Genomic DNA, 18,150 nt, shown 5'->3' with positions numbered 1-18,150 from the left:
GAGCTGATCCCAAAGCACTTTGTGATCAAATGCTAAGGCACATATACAGCTGTATGTGCATTAAACCCCTTGCTTGTCACTCTGAGGAGTGCCACCTCCCCACTGAGCACGTCTCCAGATGGCTCTGGCTAAGATCATGAACTCGTCATGTAGGAAATTCACAAGCTATTCCATGCTGCCTTAGGCAAGTACTTAGTAAACCAACTGAAACTCTATAGAAACCGGTCTTTTACACGCTGCACAGCTAAAGTCTCAGATTCGAGCACTTGTACCTATGACAAATTCAGGCATTGTAGCGTAAACAGCAGAAGGATGGCTTGGCTTGTTGGGTCTAAATGACGGTGTCCGTCGACATTCAAAGTCAATGATGCAGTACAAAGTAAAGCTGTCAGCTCTGTATTACAGGCATATGATGCACAGCATGTCTACAAATAATAAAAGCACTAGATATTACCATTTCAGCTTACTGACAGATTACTAGCTCAATGGATGTTTCTTTCTGGACCAAGAGGATTCTTTCATTGGATAGCATCCAATGTGTCACTGTTAAGTGTAATGTCCTGAGTCGGGACCAGAGGCATTTGCTTAAAGATGATCAGCAGCCTTGTCGACTGCTCTGCTGTCATGTAATAAAAAATTGAAACTTCAGTGGCTTCCTGCTGAGTAAAGGCCTGCAAGCCTGGTTGAAATCGGCCATTTCTGTCATTTGTAGTTACTGTCACCACATGCAGTGAACCTGATCAAACAATTAGCATAGAAGAACCTGTTTGTACAATCAGTTCAGTTACATTCAAATGAAAGAAAAAAATCTATATTTTGTCAAGATGATTACAATAACAAAACGCAGTGTGAAAAAAACAATTCAATAAAAATTGCATTGCCCCAAAACAAACTGTAACTGTTGGATTTTAGGTTCTCAATTAAAAATCTTCACAACATAAAAATGAACCATTCTTTCACACTTTGTTTATTCTTAAATGTGTCTATTCCTGAAAAAACAAGTGAGGACAAAGGTTTTACAAACTTTTTATACTAGCTGTACCCGCTGAAACTACACTTGCAACCAGTTTCATTTAATCTTCGTTCTCTCTTTTGTCTGGCATTTTTATTTGTCCTTGAAAGGCTTGCTGTTCGCTTCTTAGGCATCTTTATCCCTTAAGATTAAGAAAATGTGCTATTGAACTCGTTAGCATCCCTTGTTCACATATTTGCACACATATTCTTTTGAGAGGGGCTCCTAGTTGGGAGGGCTCCTGACACACAGACCGACATTTTATCACAATATTATAGATGTATTTCTCTAGAAGGGTGTGTGACCTCTGTCGCTACTTTGTTGCAGAATACCATGCATAGCTTTTTGGGGGCTTAATCAAAGCATTTTTAATATAGCTCATCAACAACAACAACAAGATTCCATTTATTGAGCGCTTTTCACGTCGGGAGGACGTCCCAAGGCGCTGTACAGTTGGGTCAGGACCCGAGCGTTGGGGGGAAATGGTCAGGGTGAGGGGAGGGAAGGGAGGGAGCGAGGAGGGGGTAGAGAGTCGAGAGGGGATCTGAAGGCACAGTCAAAGAGAAAGGTCTTGAGACCGGCCTTGAAGGAGGAAAGGGAGGAGGCGGCGAAGGCACTGGGGGATAGAGTTCCAGAGCCTCGGGGCTGAGAGGCTGAAGGCCCGACCACCGATGGTAGGGCGGTTGGGGCGGGGGATATGGAGCAGACCGGAGCCAGAGGAACGGAGGGTACGGGCAGGTAAGTAGGGGGATAGTAGGTCAGAGAGGTAGGAAGGAGCGAGGCCGTGAATGGCCTTGTAGGTGAGGGTGAGGATCTTGAATTCAACAATAGGAGACCCTCCCACAATTTTTTTTGCCCATGACAGTCACCTATGCAAGACCTTTCCAACAATATATAAATCATGTCTCTACGTCAATCGGTTATTTTTTAAATATATTTTTTAATATAGCTCATCAATGATAGAGCCCGAAAAAAATATGCCCATGACAGTCACCCATGCAAGACCTTTCCAATGAGGTATAAATCATGTCTCTTCATCAATCAGTTATTGAATTCTTGGTGGATACACACACGCACATTTCGTCTTTACTAGTATAGATCAGGGGATGGGCATAAGACGGACCGCGGGCCATATCCGACCCTCTAAATGATTCTATCCGGCCTGTCATTGTGTATATATAGAAAATATTATAGTTCTTTCAGTCCCAGAAAGTCGCACAAATTTCGCATTTGAACCTGACCGGGAACATCAGCCAATCACACTGCTTTTTGTGCGCACCCTCCCTTAAGTGTTGAATCAGACTGACGTCAGAAATGTACGGATCGGCAAATTTTCAAACACGTGCGCGCGGGGCAACCACAGCAATACTTTTCACTGAGGAGGACGTTAATTCAAAATGAGTTTATCAAAGAAGAGGAAAGTGGACGCTGAAGGCCGAATATTCAACAAAGAATGTTTTTTTTAAACCAGTGTGGGTGGAAAATAAAACAAATAAAATAAACAAAATAAAAATAAATTTAAAAAATAAAGAAAGAAAATAAAAAGTGTGCAGTTACAAAATAAAGTAAGCAATTTTGCATGTTTTTCACTGGCACTCGATGAGAGTTGTGATGTCAAAGACACTGCCCAGTTGATAATTTTTATTCGAGGTATCACCAAACATTTTGAGCTCACAGAAGAATTGGCATCAATGCAGTCAATGAAAGATACGACAACTGGAGAAGACTTTTTGGAGGCAGTAAATAAGTGCATCTTAAAATCAGGAGTGGAGTGGAAAAAATTGGTGATGTGACCATCGATGGAAGCCCAAATCTGATAGGCAAAAATGTTGGGTTCCTGAAAATAACTCAAGATCAAGTCAAAGAAACAAATCCAGAACAGAATATTGTTTTTCTACACTGCATTATCCACCAAGAGGTCCTCTGTAAGAGTGTTCTAAAACTAATGTCGTGGACACAGTTACGAAAGTGGTCAACTACATTTGAGCAAGAGGATTAAACCACAGGCAATTTGTAACTCTGCTTGAGGAATTGGAATCCGAGCACATGGATGTTCTGTATCACATGAATGTAAGATGGCTTAGATTAAGGAAGTCTTGAAAAGAGTATGGGAACTGAGAACAGAGATTGATTTATTTTTGGACGTGAAACAAAAAGATTCGGATTTCCCACAGCTGAATGATGCGAATGGGCTCTCTGATTTCACATTTGCTATTGATATCATGGGCCACATGAGTGAAATGAATTCAAAACTGCAACGGAAGGGGGCCTTTGTGCACGATTTGTATTGCAGTGTCAAGTCATTTATGACAAAATTATTTATTTTATCGCGTCAGATAGGAAACAGGCCGTTCGCCCACTTTCCAACTTTGCAGCAGATTACTGTTTGCGATCAAAGCCTTAAAAAGCACACTTCGTCACTACGTGACTTGCATGCCGAATTTTCTCGCCAATTCCAGGATTTCAATTTGATCGAAAATGACCTGAGTTTGGTCTCTTCACCTTTCTCATTTGATGTTGACAAAGCCCCATTCGACCTCCAACTCGAGCTTATTGACCTGCAATGTGATCCATTGCTTGAGGAGCAATTCAAATCAGTGCCGCTTCCCAGTTTTTACGCCTCTCTTAATGAATATACCTTTCCAAAAATAAAGGCTCATGCCCAGAGGATGCTTGTGCTGTTTGGATCAACATACATATGCAAGGAGACATTTTCTGTGATGAAATTCAATAAATCAAAATATAGATCTGTGATGACTGATGACCACCTTGCAGCGATATTCCGCATTGCAACAACGGAGACGATGCCTGACTTCAATTGTCTGGTTATGCACATCAGCACTTTCGCTCTTCCCATTGAGTGAGCTTCTCATATTCTCATCAATATGTGAATAAATGAGTAAATATCGAATAAATGTCTGCTCAATGAGTTGTTTTTATTTAACCTAATTTTAATGAATGTCAATTATATAGACTTTATTTTATGCATTTACAAGTGTAAGACGTGATTTTGAGCTATTATTAAACATTTGTATCTATATTAAGTGTGTGGCCCACGAAGCTTACCAAAACTCGTGAAGTGGCCCGCCAGCCAAAATAATTGCCCAGCCCGATACAGATGAATATACTATAAATCTGAAATTACCCTCATCAGTACTTCTTCACTTTTACTGCTTAACGGTTTGCTGAATTCCACCCTCTTACTTTTATGTGCTAGCATGATCTGTTAAGGGATAGTAAATTGCAGACTTGTGATTTTCTTCCACATAGCAAGTTCGCCTTGGCCAGTGGCAAGCAGCAGAGTCTAACTCTAGACATTTTCAATGACAAGATTTATACATCAAACCAAATTTGGATAGTCGTCCTTATGCGCATCTCATAGAAGCTAATTGGCATTAGGACCATTGGCAGAGGTGTCAGACATAATCTTCCTGGCCTTTTTATTAGGGTTGTGTATGGTGCAGTGATCTGAAGGTGAAGGATGATCAATACCAGATTATTGATTTATAGGCAAGCTAATATGTTGAATAAGGTTACGTTGCCTGGCGGGCTCCTGATGTTCTGGATGCTGCTAACAGAACATTCACACAATTGACATGCACATTTGGTCCCTAAACCATACCTCTTCGACAGTGCCTTTGGTCACCTCCCTCAGAGTCCAACCCCACCACTGGACAATGCTCAGAGACAGTATCCTAAATGCAAGTTGTTACCAATATCCATCAGAAAAGTATAAATTCAAGCCATAAACCAGAAAGTGAGCTTCTAATCAAGGCTAATGATGTAATTAATTAACAAAATTTACACTTCAAAGAGCTCAATGTCTCCAAGTATCTTGGCCAACATGCTTTGCTCAACCAAAATTCATGATAAAATGAGTAAACTGGTCAGTTCACCTCATTTCTGCTTGTGAACATGGTGCTATCATGAATGATTATATAAAGCACTACATCAAATGCTCAATTGCTATTACAAAATAAATAGAATCATGGAATCCTACATGGAGGAGGCCATTCGGCCTATCAGGCCTGTGCTAGCTCTTTGAAAGAGCTATCCAATTAGTCTCACTCCCCCGCTCTCTCTTGAGAGCAACCAGAACAGCCACTGGACCAAGGAAAAAAACAGATTGCCAGGTTCTACAAATCACAATTTAAACTTAACCACATTTGTGTTCTCTTGAGTTAAGAGGTTTCTTGGCTAGCTCTATATCTGGGATCATCTGCCTCCTTACCTGCATCCTCCTCAAGCTACACTTCATGCAAAACTTAAGAGCCGTTTTCTCTCTTACACCAGGCTCTAAATGCCCTTTACACACATCCTCACTGAGCTCCTCTCATTTAGCCCAACTGATGAAGTTCAAGTTCGTCATCTTGACCTTCAAAACCTTGCATGTTCTTGCCCCACCCTACCCCTGCAATTTCCTCAAATCCTATTCTCCTTTCCACTCTTCAGACTCTGATCTATCTGTCCCACCATTAGTGATCAAGCAATCAGCCACCCTGCCCCAATATCTGGAATTCTCTCTCGAATATGTTTTCCATCCCTGCCTTCAAAACCTCATTAAAAACTCATCTCGGGCAGTGTGTTTCAGTCAACTCCATCAAACCGCCCCCCTCCTTGCCCATTAGAGCATTCACTTTCGTATCAATGAAAGCTGTGGGTATGTTGTTGTTACCCAAACCATGTTATCGTAATTCCAAAACTGTATGGTTATCAACACCTCTTCGAGGGTTTAACAAGTTGTAAATTGATGACCTAAAAAATACTAGGATTACTTAATTGAAGGGAATGAATGCGTTTCCATAGTAAAAATGTTGCTGAAAATCCTCTTTTCAAAATCTAATCTTCCTCATGTGCCACCGAACTGCAAGTGAGAAAGACAATAAAACCAGAACACATTAACCCACTTGCTTACCCTGCTGGCTACATCAAATCAGTGCTTTTTAAAAAATAAAAATGTGTCCAATCCATTCATACAGAATTATTCTATTTATATCTAACAAAGCATTTATATCTAACAAAGACCGTCCAATCTGAGTATGCCCTAGGAACGATTGGAGTTAGAAAGGAAAGTGGTTTGTCCTGGAAAAATACCTTAAAATGATTTATAATTTTAACACTCAAGAAAACAATTGGAACAAATTTACACTGGCTTCCGACCCATTTTTCAGATACAAGAATTATTTCAAGCTGTGGATTTTGTCTATTTTCTTTCCTCTTCTTCTCCAGACAACTGGCACTAATATTGCACCATAAACATTTTTAAAGCACTTGAAAAAAGATAAATTTATAATAAGTGAACACTGCATATTATGTGCTCCAGCACCATCCCTCTAAGAGCACTGATGCACACTCTGCACAAGATTCACAGGGGTGGGCAAGCTCAAAAAAGTATTGGCGCCCTATTTGACTGCAAAGGGTAACAGGATCAAATTTACGCTGATCCAGCTTTCACATGTGTACTTCCACCTTTATGGACCCAAGCTCCTGGGGATACTCCTCCAATCCATTTGCAAAGTCCAGAATCAAGCAGTGAGGTAGTAAACATGGGAAGTGGCTGCAGGGAGGGAGAGCTCCAGCCAACACCGCAAAGGAGTCCTGTAGCTCAGTGGTTAGAGCACTCGCTTTGCAAGTGAGAGACCTGAGTTCAATTCCAGGCAGAGGGCGAAACCTTGGGCAAGTTTCCTTACTCCACACGCCTAATAATAATCCCTCCAAAACCAAAAACAATAATAAATTGGTCATTTTCAATCTACGACTGTTTGTGGGACATTGCTGTGCGCAATTGGCTGCCGCGTTCGCCCACAAATATACAGTCAATTCACTTTACAGTGTGTTCTGTGAAGCGCTCCCAACGTGAAAAGCGCTATATCAAATGCAAGGATTATTAAGGATTATTATTATTAAAGCACCGTAGAGGCGGCTTCATAGCGGGCAGCTGGTGCTGAGTAACTGGACTTGGATCTCGAGAACATCAAGATGGCTGGCACATCACAAACTGAGCTGTAAATGTCTTCCCACCACGCTGAAGGCAGATGTCTGCCAGATAGCTATCAGTTCTACAATCCACAAATTCCAACAAGTTCAGAATTTTGTGTTAACATACTCAACCGCTCTAAACTCTATACTTCAATCATATCAGTCCTCGCCAGGCTCCAGTATCACAAAACTGATTAACTTCAAGATCCTCACACTCATCTATAAATCCCTTCATGCCCTGGCACCCTTCCCCCACCTTTCCAACCTGCTTAGTCACCACTCCACCACCCGCCATTTCCAGCCTCGTCCTCTCCATGGTGGAGGATTTCAACCACTGCTTGCCAAAACTCTGAAATTCTCTTCCTCAATCCTCCACTGTGACCCCCTCCTTCACCTTTTTAAGATCTAGCCTGAGATTTTCCTCTTTGACCATACTTACAGTCACCTCCTCCCTCTGGGTCGGAAACAAGCTCCACCTCTATTAAGTTCTCCAAGATGCTGCCTCACTTGAAGGACGTTATATGTTGAACATCAGGAAGCAGAGATTCAAACAAAACTCGACAAGTAGAATAATTAAGTGGGTAAGTGAACATGAAGATTTTTTAGCCATCCCACTGTCGCCAACTCTGATCCCCCCACCCATCAGTAAAAATAACCACAACAAAAACAAACATTTTACAAAAAAGGGAGAAAAATCAGTAAGAAATAGATTTTTCATGTTTCACAAGATTAATAGGAGGATTAGTCACATTTCAAATGGCAATGTTCACTATTTGTGCACTGCAGCTCCTCCATCACAACTTTCATCCTGTAGTCTAAAATGAATAGATCCAGCCTGAGCATGTCAATTGCTCTAATCTTATAGGAACATTATTGTTACTATGGAAACCATGAAAAGATAAATACAAAAGCCTCCGTAATCTGTCAAAAGCTTATTCATTCCTACAGTACATCCAATTTCATTGTCCAACATGTGCATGACAGAATTTGCTGGATCCTGGACCATGACAGCCCAAAATAGGGTGTATACATTGCAAACTCAGGTATTGTGTTAATTCTGTACATTGTGCTACAATATTTAAATTTAACAATCTTCAACAATTACTGATAGCTATCAAGGAGACAAACACTATGGTGCATGATATGCTTCTTACATTAAATTGCATAAATATCATGACATCAACATGGGAATTATTTTTTTACTTCCAGAACTCCTTGAAAACAAAATATTATTTATTAACCAACTGTTAATTTCCTTCTAAACACAATTCTCCAACATTGCAGAACATGCTGCTCACCAGGTTTGTTTTGCATTGACTGACTACATTTTGTTGAACAAGTCCAGTGCTCAGCACACAAGACAATGTACAGATAAAGGTCCATGTGTAACTGCAACTAAGGCCAGCCTGAGATTGGATCTGACAATTTTCTGAGTAGAAATTCCACAAATGTTGAATCCAACAGTAGTAAACACTTAAAAGAACATCTTAACCACGTCAACTTTCCACCCCCCACAAAAGAAAACTTGGCCTTCCTTCAGCATTTCAAATATTTTTGGTAAATTGTTGAGTTTTACTTCTTTCATGAAACAAATATTTTAACTGCAGGTTGAGAACATGGCTAATTGCATCGGATTCAATTGACATTCAGAAATGGCAATTCAATTTCATCTCAAACTAATGTCATTCATGCAACAAAAAAAAACTCCTTAGGCAATCTAGTCATTAGAAATGTTCATGCATTATCATACAAGATTAAATTAATAGTAACAAATCCAATTGTAGGATCTCACAATGCTCTGCTGCATGGACCATCAGTACGACAAATACTACAAAGTTTTTAACAGTTACAAATCTGAATGAGCAACAGACATTTCTTATCAACTAAAGTGAACAAAATATCACTTTTTTATTTGTCTCATTTTTAAGATGCTATAAATAACAGGACTGTGGGAATCCCAACTCAAGCTGCACTTCACACTCACCAATTAATACACATTCTTTTCAGGCAAAATACAAGTGTAGGCAAACTAATTGAAGGATTGATTATTTTCTAAGTGTTGTTTTACATGCAACTGATTCATAACACAAAATTTGGGTTATCAATTTATGTTCGCTTATCAAAAACTAAAAATAGTTCTAATTTTAATTGATACTTTTGCACTTTGTTTTCTTCCCTTCCTCAAAACGCATGCAGAGTTCAACAACAAGAAGATTACATTTGTATAGCGCCTTTCATGTCGGGAGGACGTCCCAAGGCGCTGGACAGTGTACAGCAGGCCATGGAGGGTTTTGTAGGTGAGGATCAGGATCTTGAACTGGAGCATAGAGTCGGGTGAGAATGGGGAAGATGGGGTCATAGAGTTTGGAGTTCAGAGAGAACAGTGTAACAGAAAGAAAAATAATCTCACAATTGCAATAACTAACACTGCAGAGAATCTAGATACCAGAAAGAGATCCATAATCTGCCTGTCAGCCTGAAACTGGTTCAAGCCCTCTTGGGACAAAAGCCTCAACTTTACCAATATTAGTCACTGTCATTGAAACTTGAATTCATTTTCAGACAATTACTTTGCTAGGCTTTCTGCCTGACAGCGCACATCAACTATATTGCTCCTGCACTCTTCTGATCAGAATATACACTGTAGTTATAATTAGCATACTGTGTATGTATGCCTCATGGACAGTTCGTGTCAAATTAGTTCACTTTACTGCGGAAAATAAGCACTTACAGAAGATGAACAAGATAAGCATCACATGTTGGAAGCAAACAACAACCAGTGCAACCACATTTCTTCTCCTGTAATCTTGGTATCCATAACAAACAGCTAAACAAACTCTGAAAAACCTCAACCTCTCATAATTAAAGTAGGGTACAAATATAAAAAGTTAGCTTTGAGTATAACAGACTTTCAACATGAAATGATTTAGAAAAGCTTTGGTTTGAAAATAAATTTATTTACAAGATGTTGGTAATCTTGGTTGTACACATGCACATTGGGATTTTAAGAATATGCCAAGCACTACTGGCTTTGTACTTCAATAGCCACCACACTGCAGACTTTCATCCATCTTTAAAATGTGACTGCCTAATCTTGCTGAGTCTTCTCTTCCTTTTTAAAGCTGTCCCACTATTTTCTTCATTTTCTCTTACTACAACCAATCCCCTTGGCCTTATTGCAATGTCATCAAACGGTAATGGATGGCAGCAGCAGGTAAAAGGAATGCAGGATGCAGTTGACCCAGTAATCCTTTAATCCAAAGCATAATTTAGTTATTGGGTAGACATCAAACTTGAATTCCAGGTTTTCATTACTTTTTGTATCCAGATCTATTTAAGTTTTCACTCATAACCAATGTAATAATCCTTGCATTTGATATAGCGCTTTTCACATCGGGAGGACGTCCCAAAGCGCTTCACAGAACACACTGTAAAGTGAATTGACTGTATATTTGTGGGCGAATGCGGCAGCCAATTGCGCACAGCAATGTCCCACAAACAGTTGTAGATTAAAAATGACTGATTTATTATTGTTTTTGGTTTTGGAGGGATTATTATTGTATATTTTGTATATATTGTAAATTATGTTTATTTTGGTCCTGTATTGTGAACTACATAAATTACTCTCGCCAACAGAAGACAGAAGCTCCTCTCCACAGAGGCTCCAACATCATAAAATTGCTCAAGATTTCCAGCTCAAATTATAATTGGTTCATTATGAGCTTTCCAGGAAATGATGATGCGGTCTGAACTGTTAAGTAGGAAACTTTTAATGTCGGCCTGAGGGCAAACAAGTCACAACAGTTACAGTAAACCTTCTGTAAGATATAATGAGTGACGTTTGGTAGCTCAGAGAACAAACAGAAAAAAAAATGTATTATGGACTTCGAGCGGTTTAGTGCAGATGTTATGAGATACCGACCAAGTTTATCAAACAAAGATTTTAATACATACCTGTCTTACAGAAACTAGTATGGCCAGTTTTTCCCAAAAGGCATTTATGAAACACAATAAAATGTCATGCAAGACTCAATCATTTTAACAAGACGAGCTGATCAGATTAATTGGCAGTAAATATTGAAAAGATGCATACCTGGATGGCTTTGTGAGGTCATTGTTTAGATTACCCACAGCTGCAGCGAATGACAAAAGACCAAGCTCTTCCAACATGTAAAAAGACAGCCCCTGAGAGCTCCAACACTCCAGAAATACATACAAATTCAGTAACTTAATCTTCAGCCAGATAAGCTCTTGGTCAGTAAAGCATCCTGTGCAGCAGCAAAGGTAATACTTTCCAAATAAAGTTTTCTTCTCTGTACCTTAACTGTCAACCTGTTAGGAAAAACATTTCAGTTAATTATGAGCATGATAGGATGTCTGACAACAAAAGCATTTAATGCATTCCAACTATCAATTCGCTGATTGCAAAGGATCACCCAATGTGCACACTCACATTTCAGAAATCGAACAACTGCTCAATTCAGGAATATTTCAATGTTTTTCAACAGAGCAAAAACTACAAATCTTGCAGCAATTCTAAAATGTCCTCTCCTCCATAAAATCAATAGGGAACAACTTTTCCCTTTGGCAGACAAATTCAGAGGAAAGTCAATCAAAAAACATGTTGTCACATAAATGTTTGAGGAAGTAAAATGCAAAAGATTAAGACGTTTAAAAATGTGATTAATACTAAGGGAAATAAATATATTAATGAATATAGAGAAAGACAACAACAAATTACATTTGTAAAGAGCCTTTCACATCAGGAGGCTGTTCCACGGCACTGGACAGCCAGGGATTTGGACCTGAGCAGGCGATTGGAAGAGGTGGAGGGGAGAGAGGGTGGCAGAAGAGGAGGATCTTGAGCCGTGCCTTGAAAGAGGTAAGGGTGGGAGGAAGGCAAAGGGACTATGGGATGGAGTTCCAAAAGGTGATGGCAGCGAGGCTTAAGGCCTGACTGCTGATGGTGGGGCAGACCAGGCTGGGGACATGGAGCAGGCCAGAGCCAGCTGAGCAAAGAAGTTGATATAACATTAGCAGGTCACAGAGATAGTACTCTGATCTGCAGCTTGTGGAGGGATGAGCTGGGAAGACCGACAAATAGTGAGTTGGCATAGTTGGCATAGTCTAACCTAGATGTAATAAATACAGATGAGGGTTTCCGCAGCCTGAGGGGAGTGGCAGTGCAGAGCCGGACGATGTTGGGGGAAGGCAAGGCAGGTCATGGCACAGATGTGGAGTAGAAAGGACAGCTGAGGGTCAAACAAGGTGTCAAGGCTCTGGACTGACTCAATAAGGTGGAGTGTGCATCCATGGATGGTGATGCTGCCAGTGCCTGAGCTGACGGGAGCCAATCAGGAGGGCCTCGGTCTTGTTGACATTCAACTGGAGAAAGTTAATTCTCATCCAGGACTTGATGTCTGACAGACATTCTGTCAGGACAGCAGTGGTCCTGGAGTTGAGGGTGGAGGGACGGAGATAGAGTTGGGTGTCATCCGCATACATGTGGAAGTTGACCCTATGTCTGCGGATGATGTCACCAAGAGGGGGAATGTAGATGTTTTATGTGGAGAGGACCAAGGACTGATAAACACCGCATGAGATTGGGCAGGGGCTGGAGGAGAAACCGTTTGTGGAGACGCTGTGAATGATAGGATATGAACCAGTCAAGGACAGAACCATAAATGTTGAGAGGAAAAGCAGTGGAGGAGGATAAAGTGGTCGACAGTGTCAAAAACCAGAGAAATAAGATTTAAATATAAATAATTGCCATGATCTATTCTAGAGAGTTCAATGGTCCACTTTTGTTCCACAAACTACAGCCACAGAGTAGTTGTGCAACTCTCGTATTCATTGAGGACCGTGTAATAAATATCTAGAAATAATAATAGAACACTATTCGTTTTTAAAATGTTTAGACTTGTATTCAATAAACTAAGGTTGAGTTACAAAGCATATTTGCACCCTTGGCCTATGTTGACCCACAGAGCAGCAAATATTTGATAGCAGAGGGAAGGATTGGAAACTGTCACAATTGCCTTTCACCTCAGAAACCTAAGTTTGAATAAAGGCCAGAATGATGGGGCACATCAGTCTGTTGACTCTAAGGAAACAAATCTCAATTCAGTTCCAGGCAATACGGAGGTCAAGGCTGGGGTGTTTGGACATGAAAGAATGGGAAGAGCTTTAATCTGTATCTAACAACTATATGTACCTAACCTGATCTGGGAGTGATCGATTTAGACGAGGTAAAATGGGAAAGTGTTCGAAGCATGGCATCCTCACCCTGACAGGGGCGAAACTCACATAGAAAAACATTTGTTTCAAAAACCACTACAGAAAGCGTGTAGAATTCCTCCACTTCCATTGTTATTTTTTTTAAAAAAACAAATAGTCAAGAACTACTGAAAGCCATGATATGTACAACAGATGAAAATCTCTCAGGCTATGTGTGGTACAATACATTTCTTTCAAACAGATTCCTTTTATAAGTCCGACTTTAGCTTCAAACAAAAAACAATAATCCAGAAAGCAAACCAACTTAATAATGCATTTGTCTGTGCACAAAATACAACATGCCTAATGGAATATTTGAATACATGTTGAAAGATTTATGTGGATATTACAGTAGGGTTAGAACTGAACATGCTGAATAATGTCTACAATTTGGTCTGAGATGAAAAGATTCTGCGAAGCGCTTTGAGACGTAGCGAAGACATGAAAAGCGCTATATCAAATGCAAGGATTATTATTATTATAATCTCGACTTATACATATTCATATCTTTCCCAGCAAGCTGCAGAATTAATTGTATTGCACTGTCAGTTTTTAGAATAGTTCTCATTTCCTTTGAATTCCTCTCGCCTTGCAACCTATTGCATCACATCTCCCATTGCCTCTTTCTCACTGGGCTGCATAAACACAATGAGCACCTCGCACTTAAAATGAGCATTCAATAACATCTTCTCCATCAACGCAACATTAAGGGAAGCACTCTGATAATTTACAGTCATCTTCCCCTTGTTAGCTTTCCAGGCTAACCTGCACCTATTTAGCATTGGATAACCTCTCAGATCTACAGAATCTCAATGGGGTGGGAGATCAGAGTGAGATAAACAAAGGCACATTCATAAGGTAGATTTTCGAAGAGTTTTGAAAGCAGATGAAGGATACTAGGTGAAGTGATTAAGATCGAACTCTAAAGAGCAGGAGCAAAAGGGGCGGACAGATCACCTTCCAAATGTGAGATGGAGTGGGGCTTAGGACATGAAGCACATACAAGTTAGTGCAGTGAGTCTGGACTATGAGAATAGCTAAGCAATGCTAAGAGAGCAGCCAAATAGCAGAGACTTGGATCAAGGCCTCTTCTACCTCACTCAACGGTGCAGGAAGAAAGCAGCCTAGCACCCTAACATTTTGAACTTTATTCTGCTGCAAAGCAACAGTGCAAAGATCAGTGACCTCATCCAAGAAAGGGCTCAAACCAGCTTTAACACATTATTATTTTAATTTAACCTCAGTATCATCTTCAGCAATACACAGACTATTTCTCTCGGTCTATCACTTAGGTCTGTCATTTCCCCTAAACACTATTTTCCCTCATTTCCAAGAAAATGACAAGAGTCTGTGTGATATCAACCTTGCCACTTAGTAATGTCAGAATGATGTTTGCAGAAATTTACATTGAATTGTGATCAGATTTACTGTAGTCCTGCCATCCCAACAAGCATTGATACTACTTTTACATTCTTTTCAGCTTCTTATTTGTATCTTGTTTCACCCACAAAATACAGTCAATCCGCTTTACAGAATAGCCGATGAAGCAATTTGAGAAGCCTTGACCCCATGATTAGGCACTAGATCAAATGCAAGGATGATTATTATTATTATTATCTGGTTCAGTGGTTCAGTGACAAAATGGGGGCACTAGCCAGGCATTAATCATGGTACTGTTCCTCAACAAGATTATTAACTAAAAATGATTACCCTTACATTTATCATCATAATGTTAGCTAGTCTATCATCAATACTAAAATATTTACAATTTTTGCTCACTTTCTCAAACACCAGCTTCGCCTCTCCCAACAACCATCAGTTTTTTTATACACCAGCAATAATGATCATGACCTCCACTACAAACATGTACATGAGCTGTGAAACTTTTAATCATCATTAAAAATGTTATAACCAAAGAAGATGTGTCAAGCACCCAGTAATCTGCATTAAAAGGATTAAAATGCATTATGTGCACCATCTATTTATAACCAACTGTCTGGTAAGAGACAAGGCCATCGACTCAATGGGTATAATATGAAAAGAATGCATTAATAAAACTGCTTGTTAAACCAACAAAAATGGAAATCTTTCTGTAAGACGCATTCTTTCCACCATTAAGGTAGAGCTAATGGCGCCACCCAAAGCAGTTATGGAAAGAAAACCAGAAATGAAGCCAAGCGTGAAAAAACAACAAATTTACATTTATAAAGCGTCTTTCATGTCAGAAGATGTCCCAAAGCGCTGAACAATCGGGGATCAGGACTCAAGCATGGGGGGCAGGGGTAGGATGGGGGGGGGGCAGAGAGGTAGGAGGGTGGCTGAAGGCACGGTCGAAAAGGAGAGTCTTGAGTCGTGCCTTGAAGGAGGCAAGAGAGGGAGCAAGGTGAAGGGACTGTGGGATGGAGTCCCAAAGGGCGGGGGCAGAGAGGCTGAAAGCCTGGTCGCCAATGGTAAATGGAATCCGTCGGGAGACATAGAGCAGGCCAGAGCTTGCTGAACGGAGGGAGCAGACAGGTTGATAGGGGGTCAGCAGGTCAGAGAGGTAGGATGGGGCAAGGCCGTGGAGGGCCTTGAAAGTGAAGACAAGGATAAGGTAAGCATCAGCAACAGCTCATAATTGCAAAACTACATCTGAAACATAACTGGTTCAGACACAGTTCTCCTTCTCTCCCCGATTACACTAAGAGAATTGCACTTGCCGTTCAAATGGAATGTTCACACAGGGGTTTAACATTCAAAGTTTACAAAGGTCATTAATCAATACTCATTTACATCACCACAGGAATAACAAAGGAAATCTCCAACCTTTGGACTTCCATTGGCAACGATAATTTTGTTTTCATATTGTTCTTCCAATAACAATTGTGATCATTTCCAAATAGAATCATAATAATTACAAAATGCTCTGTAAAATACTCAAATAACATCAAAATTGGTGTAATTTCTAATACTGAATGCAAATCCACAACATAGTTAACTCATTGGAAACAAACATTATACACATTTGTTCTGGAGGAAAGAACACCTCATGACATGGTGACCTAAACCTTCAAATAAAATGTGCTATAACAACAAATTCACATATATTCAATGTTGTAACCACCCATTCACCAGTCTTGAGTTTGCCTGCCAAAAATGCTCTATATTTTTCCAAAAAGATGGACCTAGCATACAATATTGAGCTAATAATAATTCTTGCATTTGATAGAGCACTTTTCACGTCAGTACAAGTCAAAGTGCTTCAAAGGATTTCTGATATAAGTGTAGTCACTGTGTATGACATGAATGACCAATTTTATTTGGTCTGTTGCATTTTGTTTGCACCATCAACACCTCCGATCTCATCATCTTCTGTCCTCCATCTAAAAATGTTTTCTTTGTTTTTCTTTCCCAAACCCTTCTCTGCTTGTCCTTACAATCTGCTCCCTTCCAACATCCCCCAGTTCTGACGAAAGATTATTGACCTGAAACGTTAACTCATTTTCCTTTCTCCATAGATGCTGCCTGACCTGTTGCGTGTTCCCAGTGTATTTATACCAGATTTCCAGTATTTGCAGTACTTTCCCTTTTATTTGGGGGACTGTTGGCCAGGACTACAAGAGAAACTCCTCTTTTCAAAAAGTGTCATAGGATATATACCATCCACCTGATGGTATAATCCGATCTCATTTTAAACGCTGTATATGAAGGATTCTACCTCCAACAATACAGCGCCCCCAGCTCTGTATTGGAGTGAGCCTAGAACTCTTAAAAGATGATGAATTTAAAGGGATTAGATCAGATACATTATTTGATCATTGTATTTTAAAAGCATTGAAATAGCTTAGATGCTACAAACGATGTTATTTCCCACAGTTTATTTAAACATTTAATAGAAAGTTGCTTAGTTATCTTAAATTATCTTATTTTAGTGCAGAAATACAACTTTTTTCAATCCTCTCTCCCATTGTTAAGAATCTGAAGAATACTGCCTTCCATTTCGTACTTGCTATCTTCTATACAGTACACCTCGTAAAAACTCCAGTTGATGTTTTTTTCCAAATGCTCCCTTTACTGTAATGTTCTGCAGTGTCTGTTTTACATTAAACTACCATTTCTTTTCTGATCATTTATATTCTGTGATGTTGAATACTGCTTAAGAATTTACTTAGTATTAAATCAGCCATTGCACATCCATTGCTTGTTCAACCAAGGAAAATATATTTAAACACTGGTAACGGGATATATTTAACAGGGGAAATGCTTTGGCCTTAAGGACTGCCTACAACAGACGTTGGTGTCCTACTAATTATTTGCAACTCAACTTATTCCACACGGTCAATTCCTATAGAGAGGAATAGAATAAAAAGTTTAACTTAAGTTCAGACATTTGCATTGAAAGAATGGGAGAGATTGGCAGTTCTCAAACCATAATGATAATTTAGCTACATTAGGGATATTGATCAAGGTGCAATTTAGTTAAAAAAATGTTTTAATGTATTTTTGCTTTTCACTTTATAACCCCCACCAAGAAAAAAAACCTTGCTTCAATATCCAGTAATAGTTCAAACACTTGTTTGAAATGTAGATAGACAGAGTTGCATAATGACTCTGTTTACATGCCAACTTCGTTTTGGAAGTAACACATCAAGGGGCTGAGACAAAGTCAAATCTTGAGTGCAAAGCTCAACTAGTTTATAAGCTCAGTGACACATCTTTTAACATCGTGTAGATTACTCTAATACATAGAAAGGTATAAAATTCTTAGCCTGTTCTCATTTCACTTTACTCATTTTATTTGCAAACAAGAACAAATGGTCAAAAGCTGGTCATGCACTATGCAATTAAGGGGTGATGCGATCATACAATTTGTTTCAGTGGTCTACAGAGAAGGATGTGGTCCC

The 18,150-nt window shown here is 39.7% G+C and overlaps 1 protein-coding gene across 4 annotated transcripts in view; it reads right to left on the bottom strand.

The window, feature by feature from the left end:
- Positions 1-18,150, bottom strand: part of LOC103186688 (histone deacetylase 4) — a 279,511-nt gene that overhangs the window by 248,980 nt on the left and 12,381 nt on the right. For all 4 annotated transcript variants that reach the window (XM_042336162.1, XM_042336163.1, XM_007905869.2 and 1 more), the window contains exon 2: positions 11,085-11,323. In XM_042336162.1, coding sequence (XP_042192096.1) covers positions 11,085-11,106 — 22 coding nt within the window. In that variant the 5' untranslated portion in view covers positions 11,107-11,323. The remainder of the gene's footprint in view (positions 1-11,084; positions 11,324-18,150) is intronic.

This window comes from Callorhinchus milii, unplaced genomic scaffold, assembly GCF_018977255.1.
Source record: "Callorhinchus milii isolate IMCB2004 unplaced genomic scaffold, IMCB_Cmil_1.0 Scaffold6, whole genome shotgun sequence".
Lineage (NCBI taxonomy): Eukaryota > Metazoa > Chordata > Chondrichthyes > Chimaeriformes > Callorhinchidae > Callorhinchus > Callorhinchus milii.
This window is presented reverse-complemented; position numbering and strand designations above follow the sequence as displayed.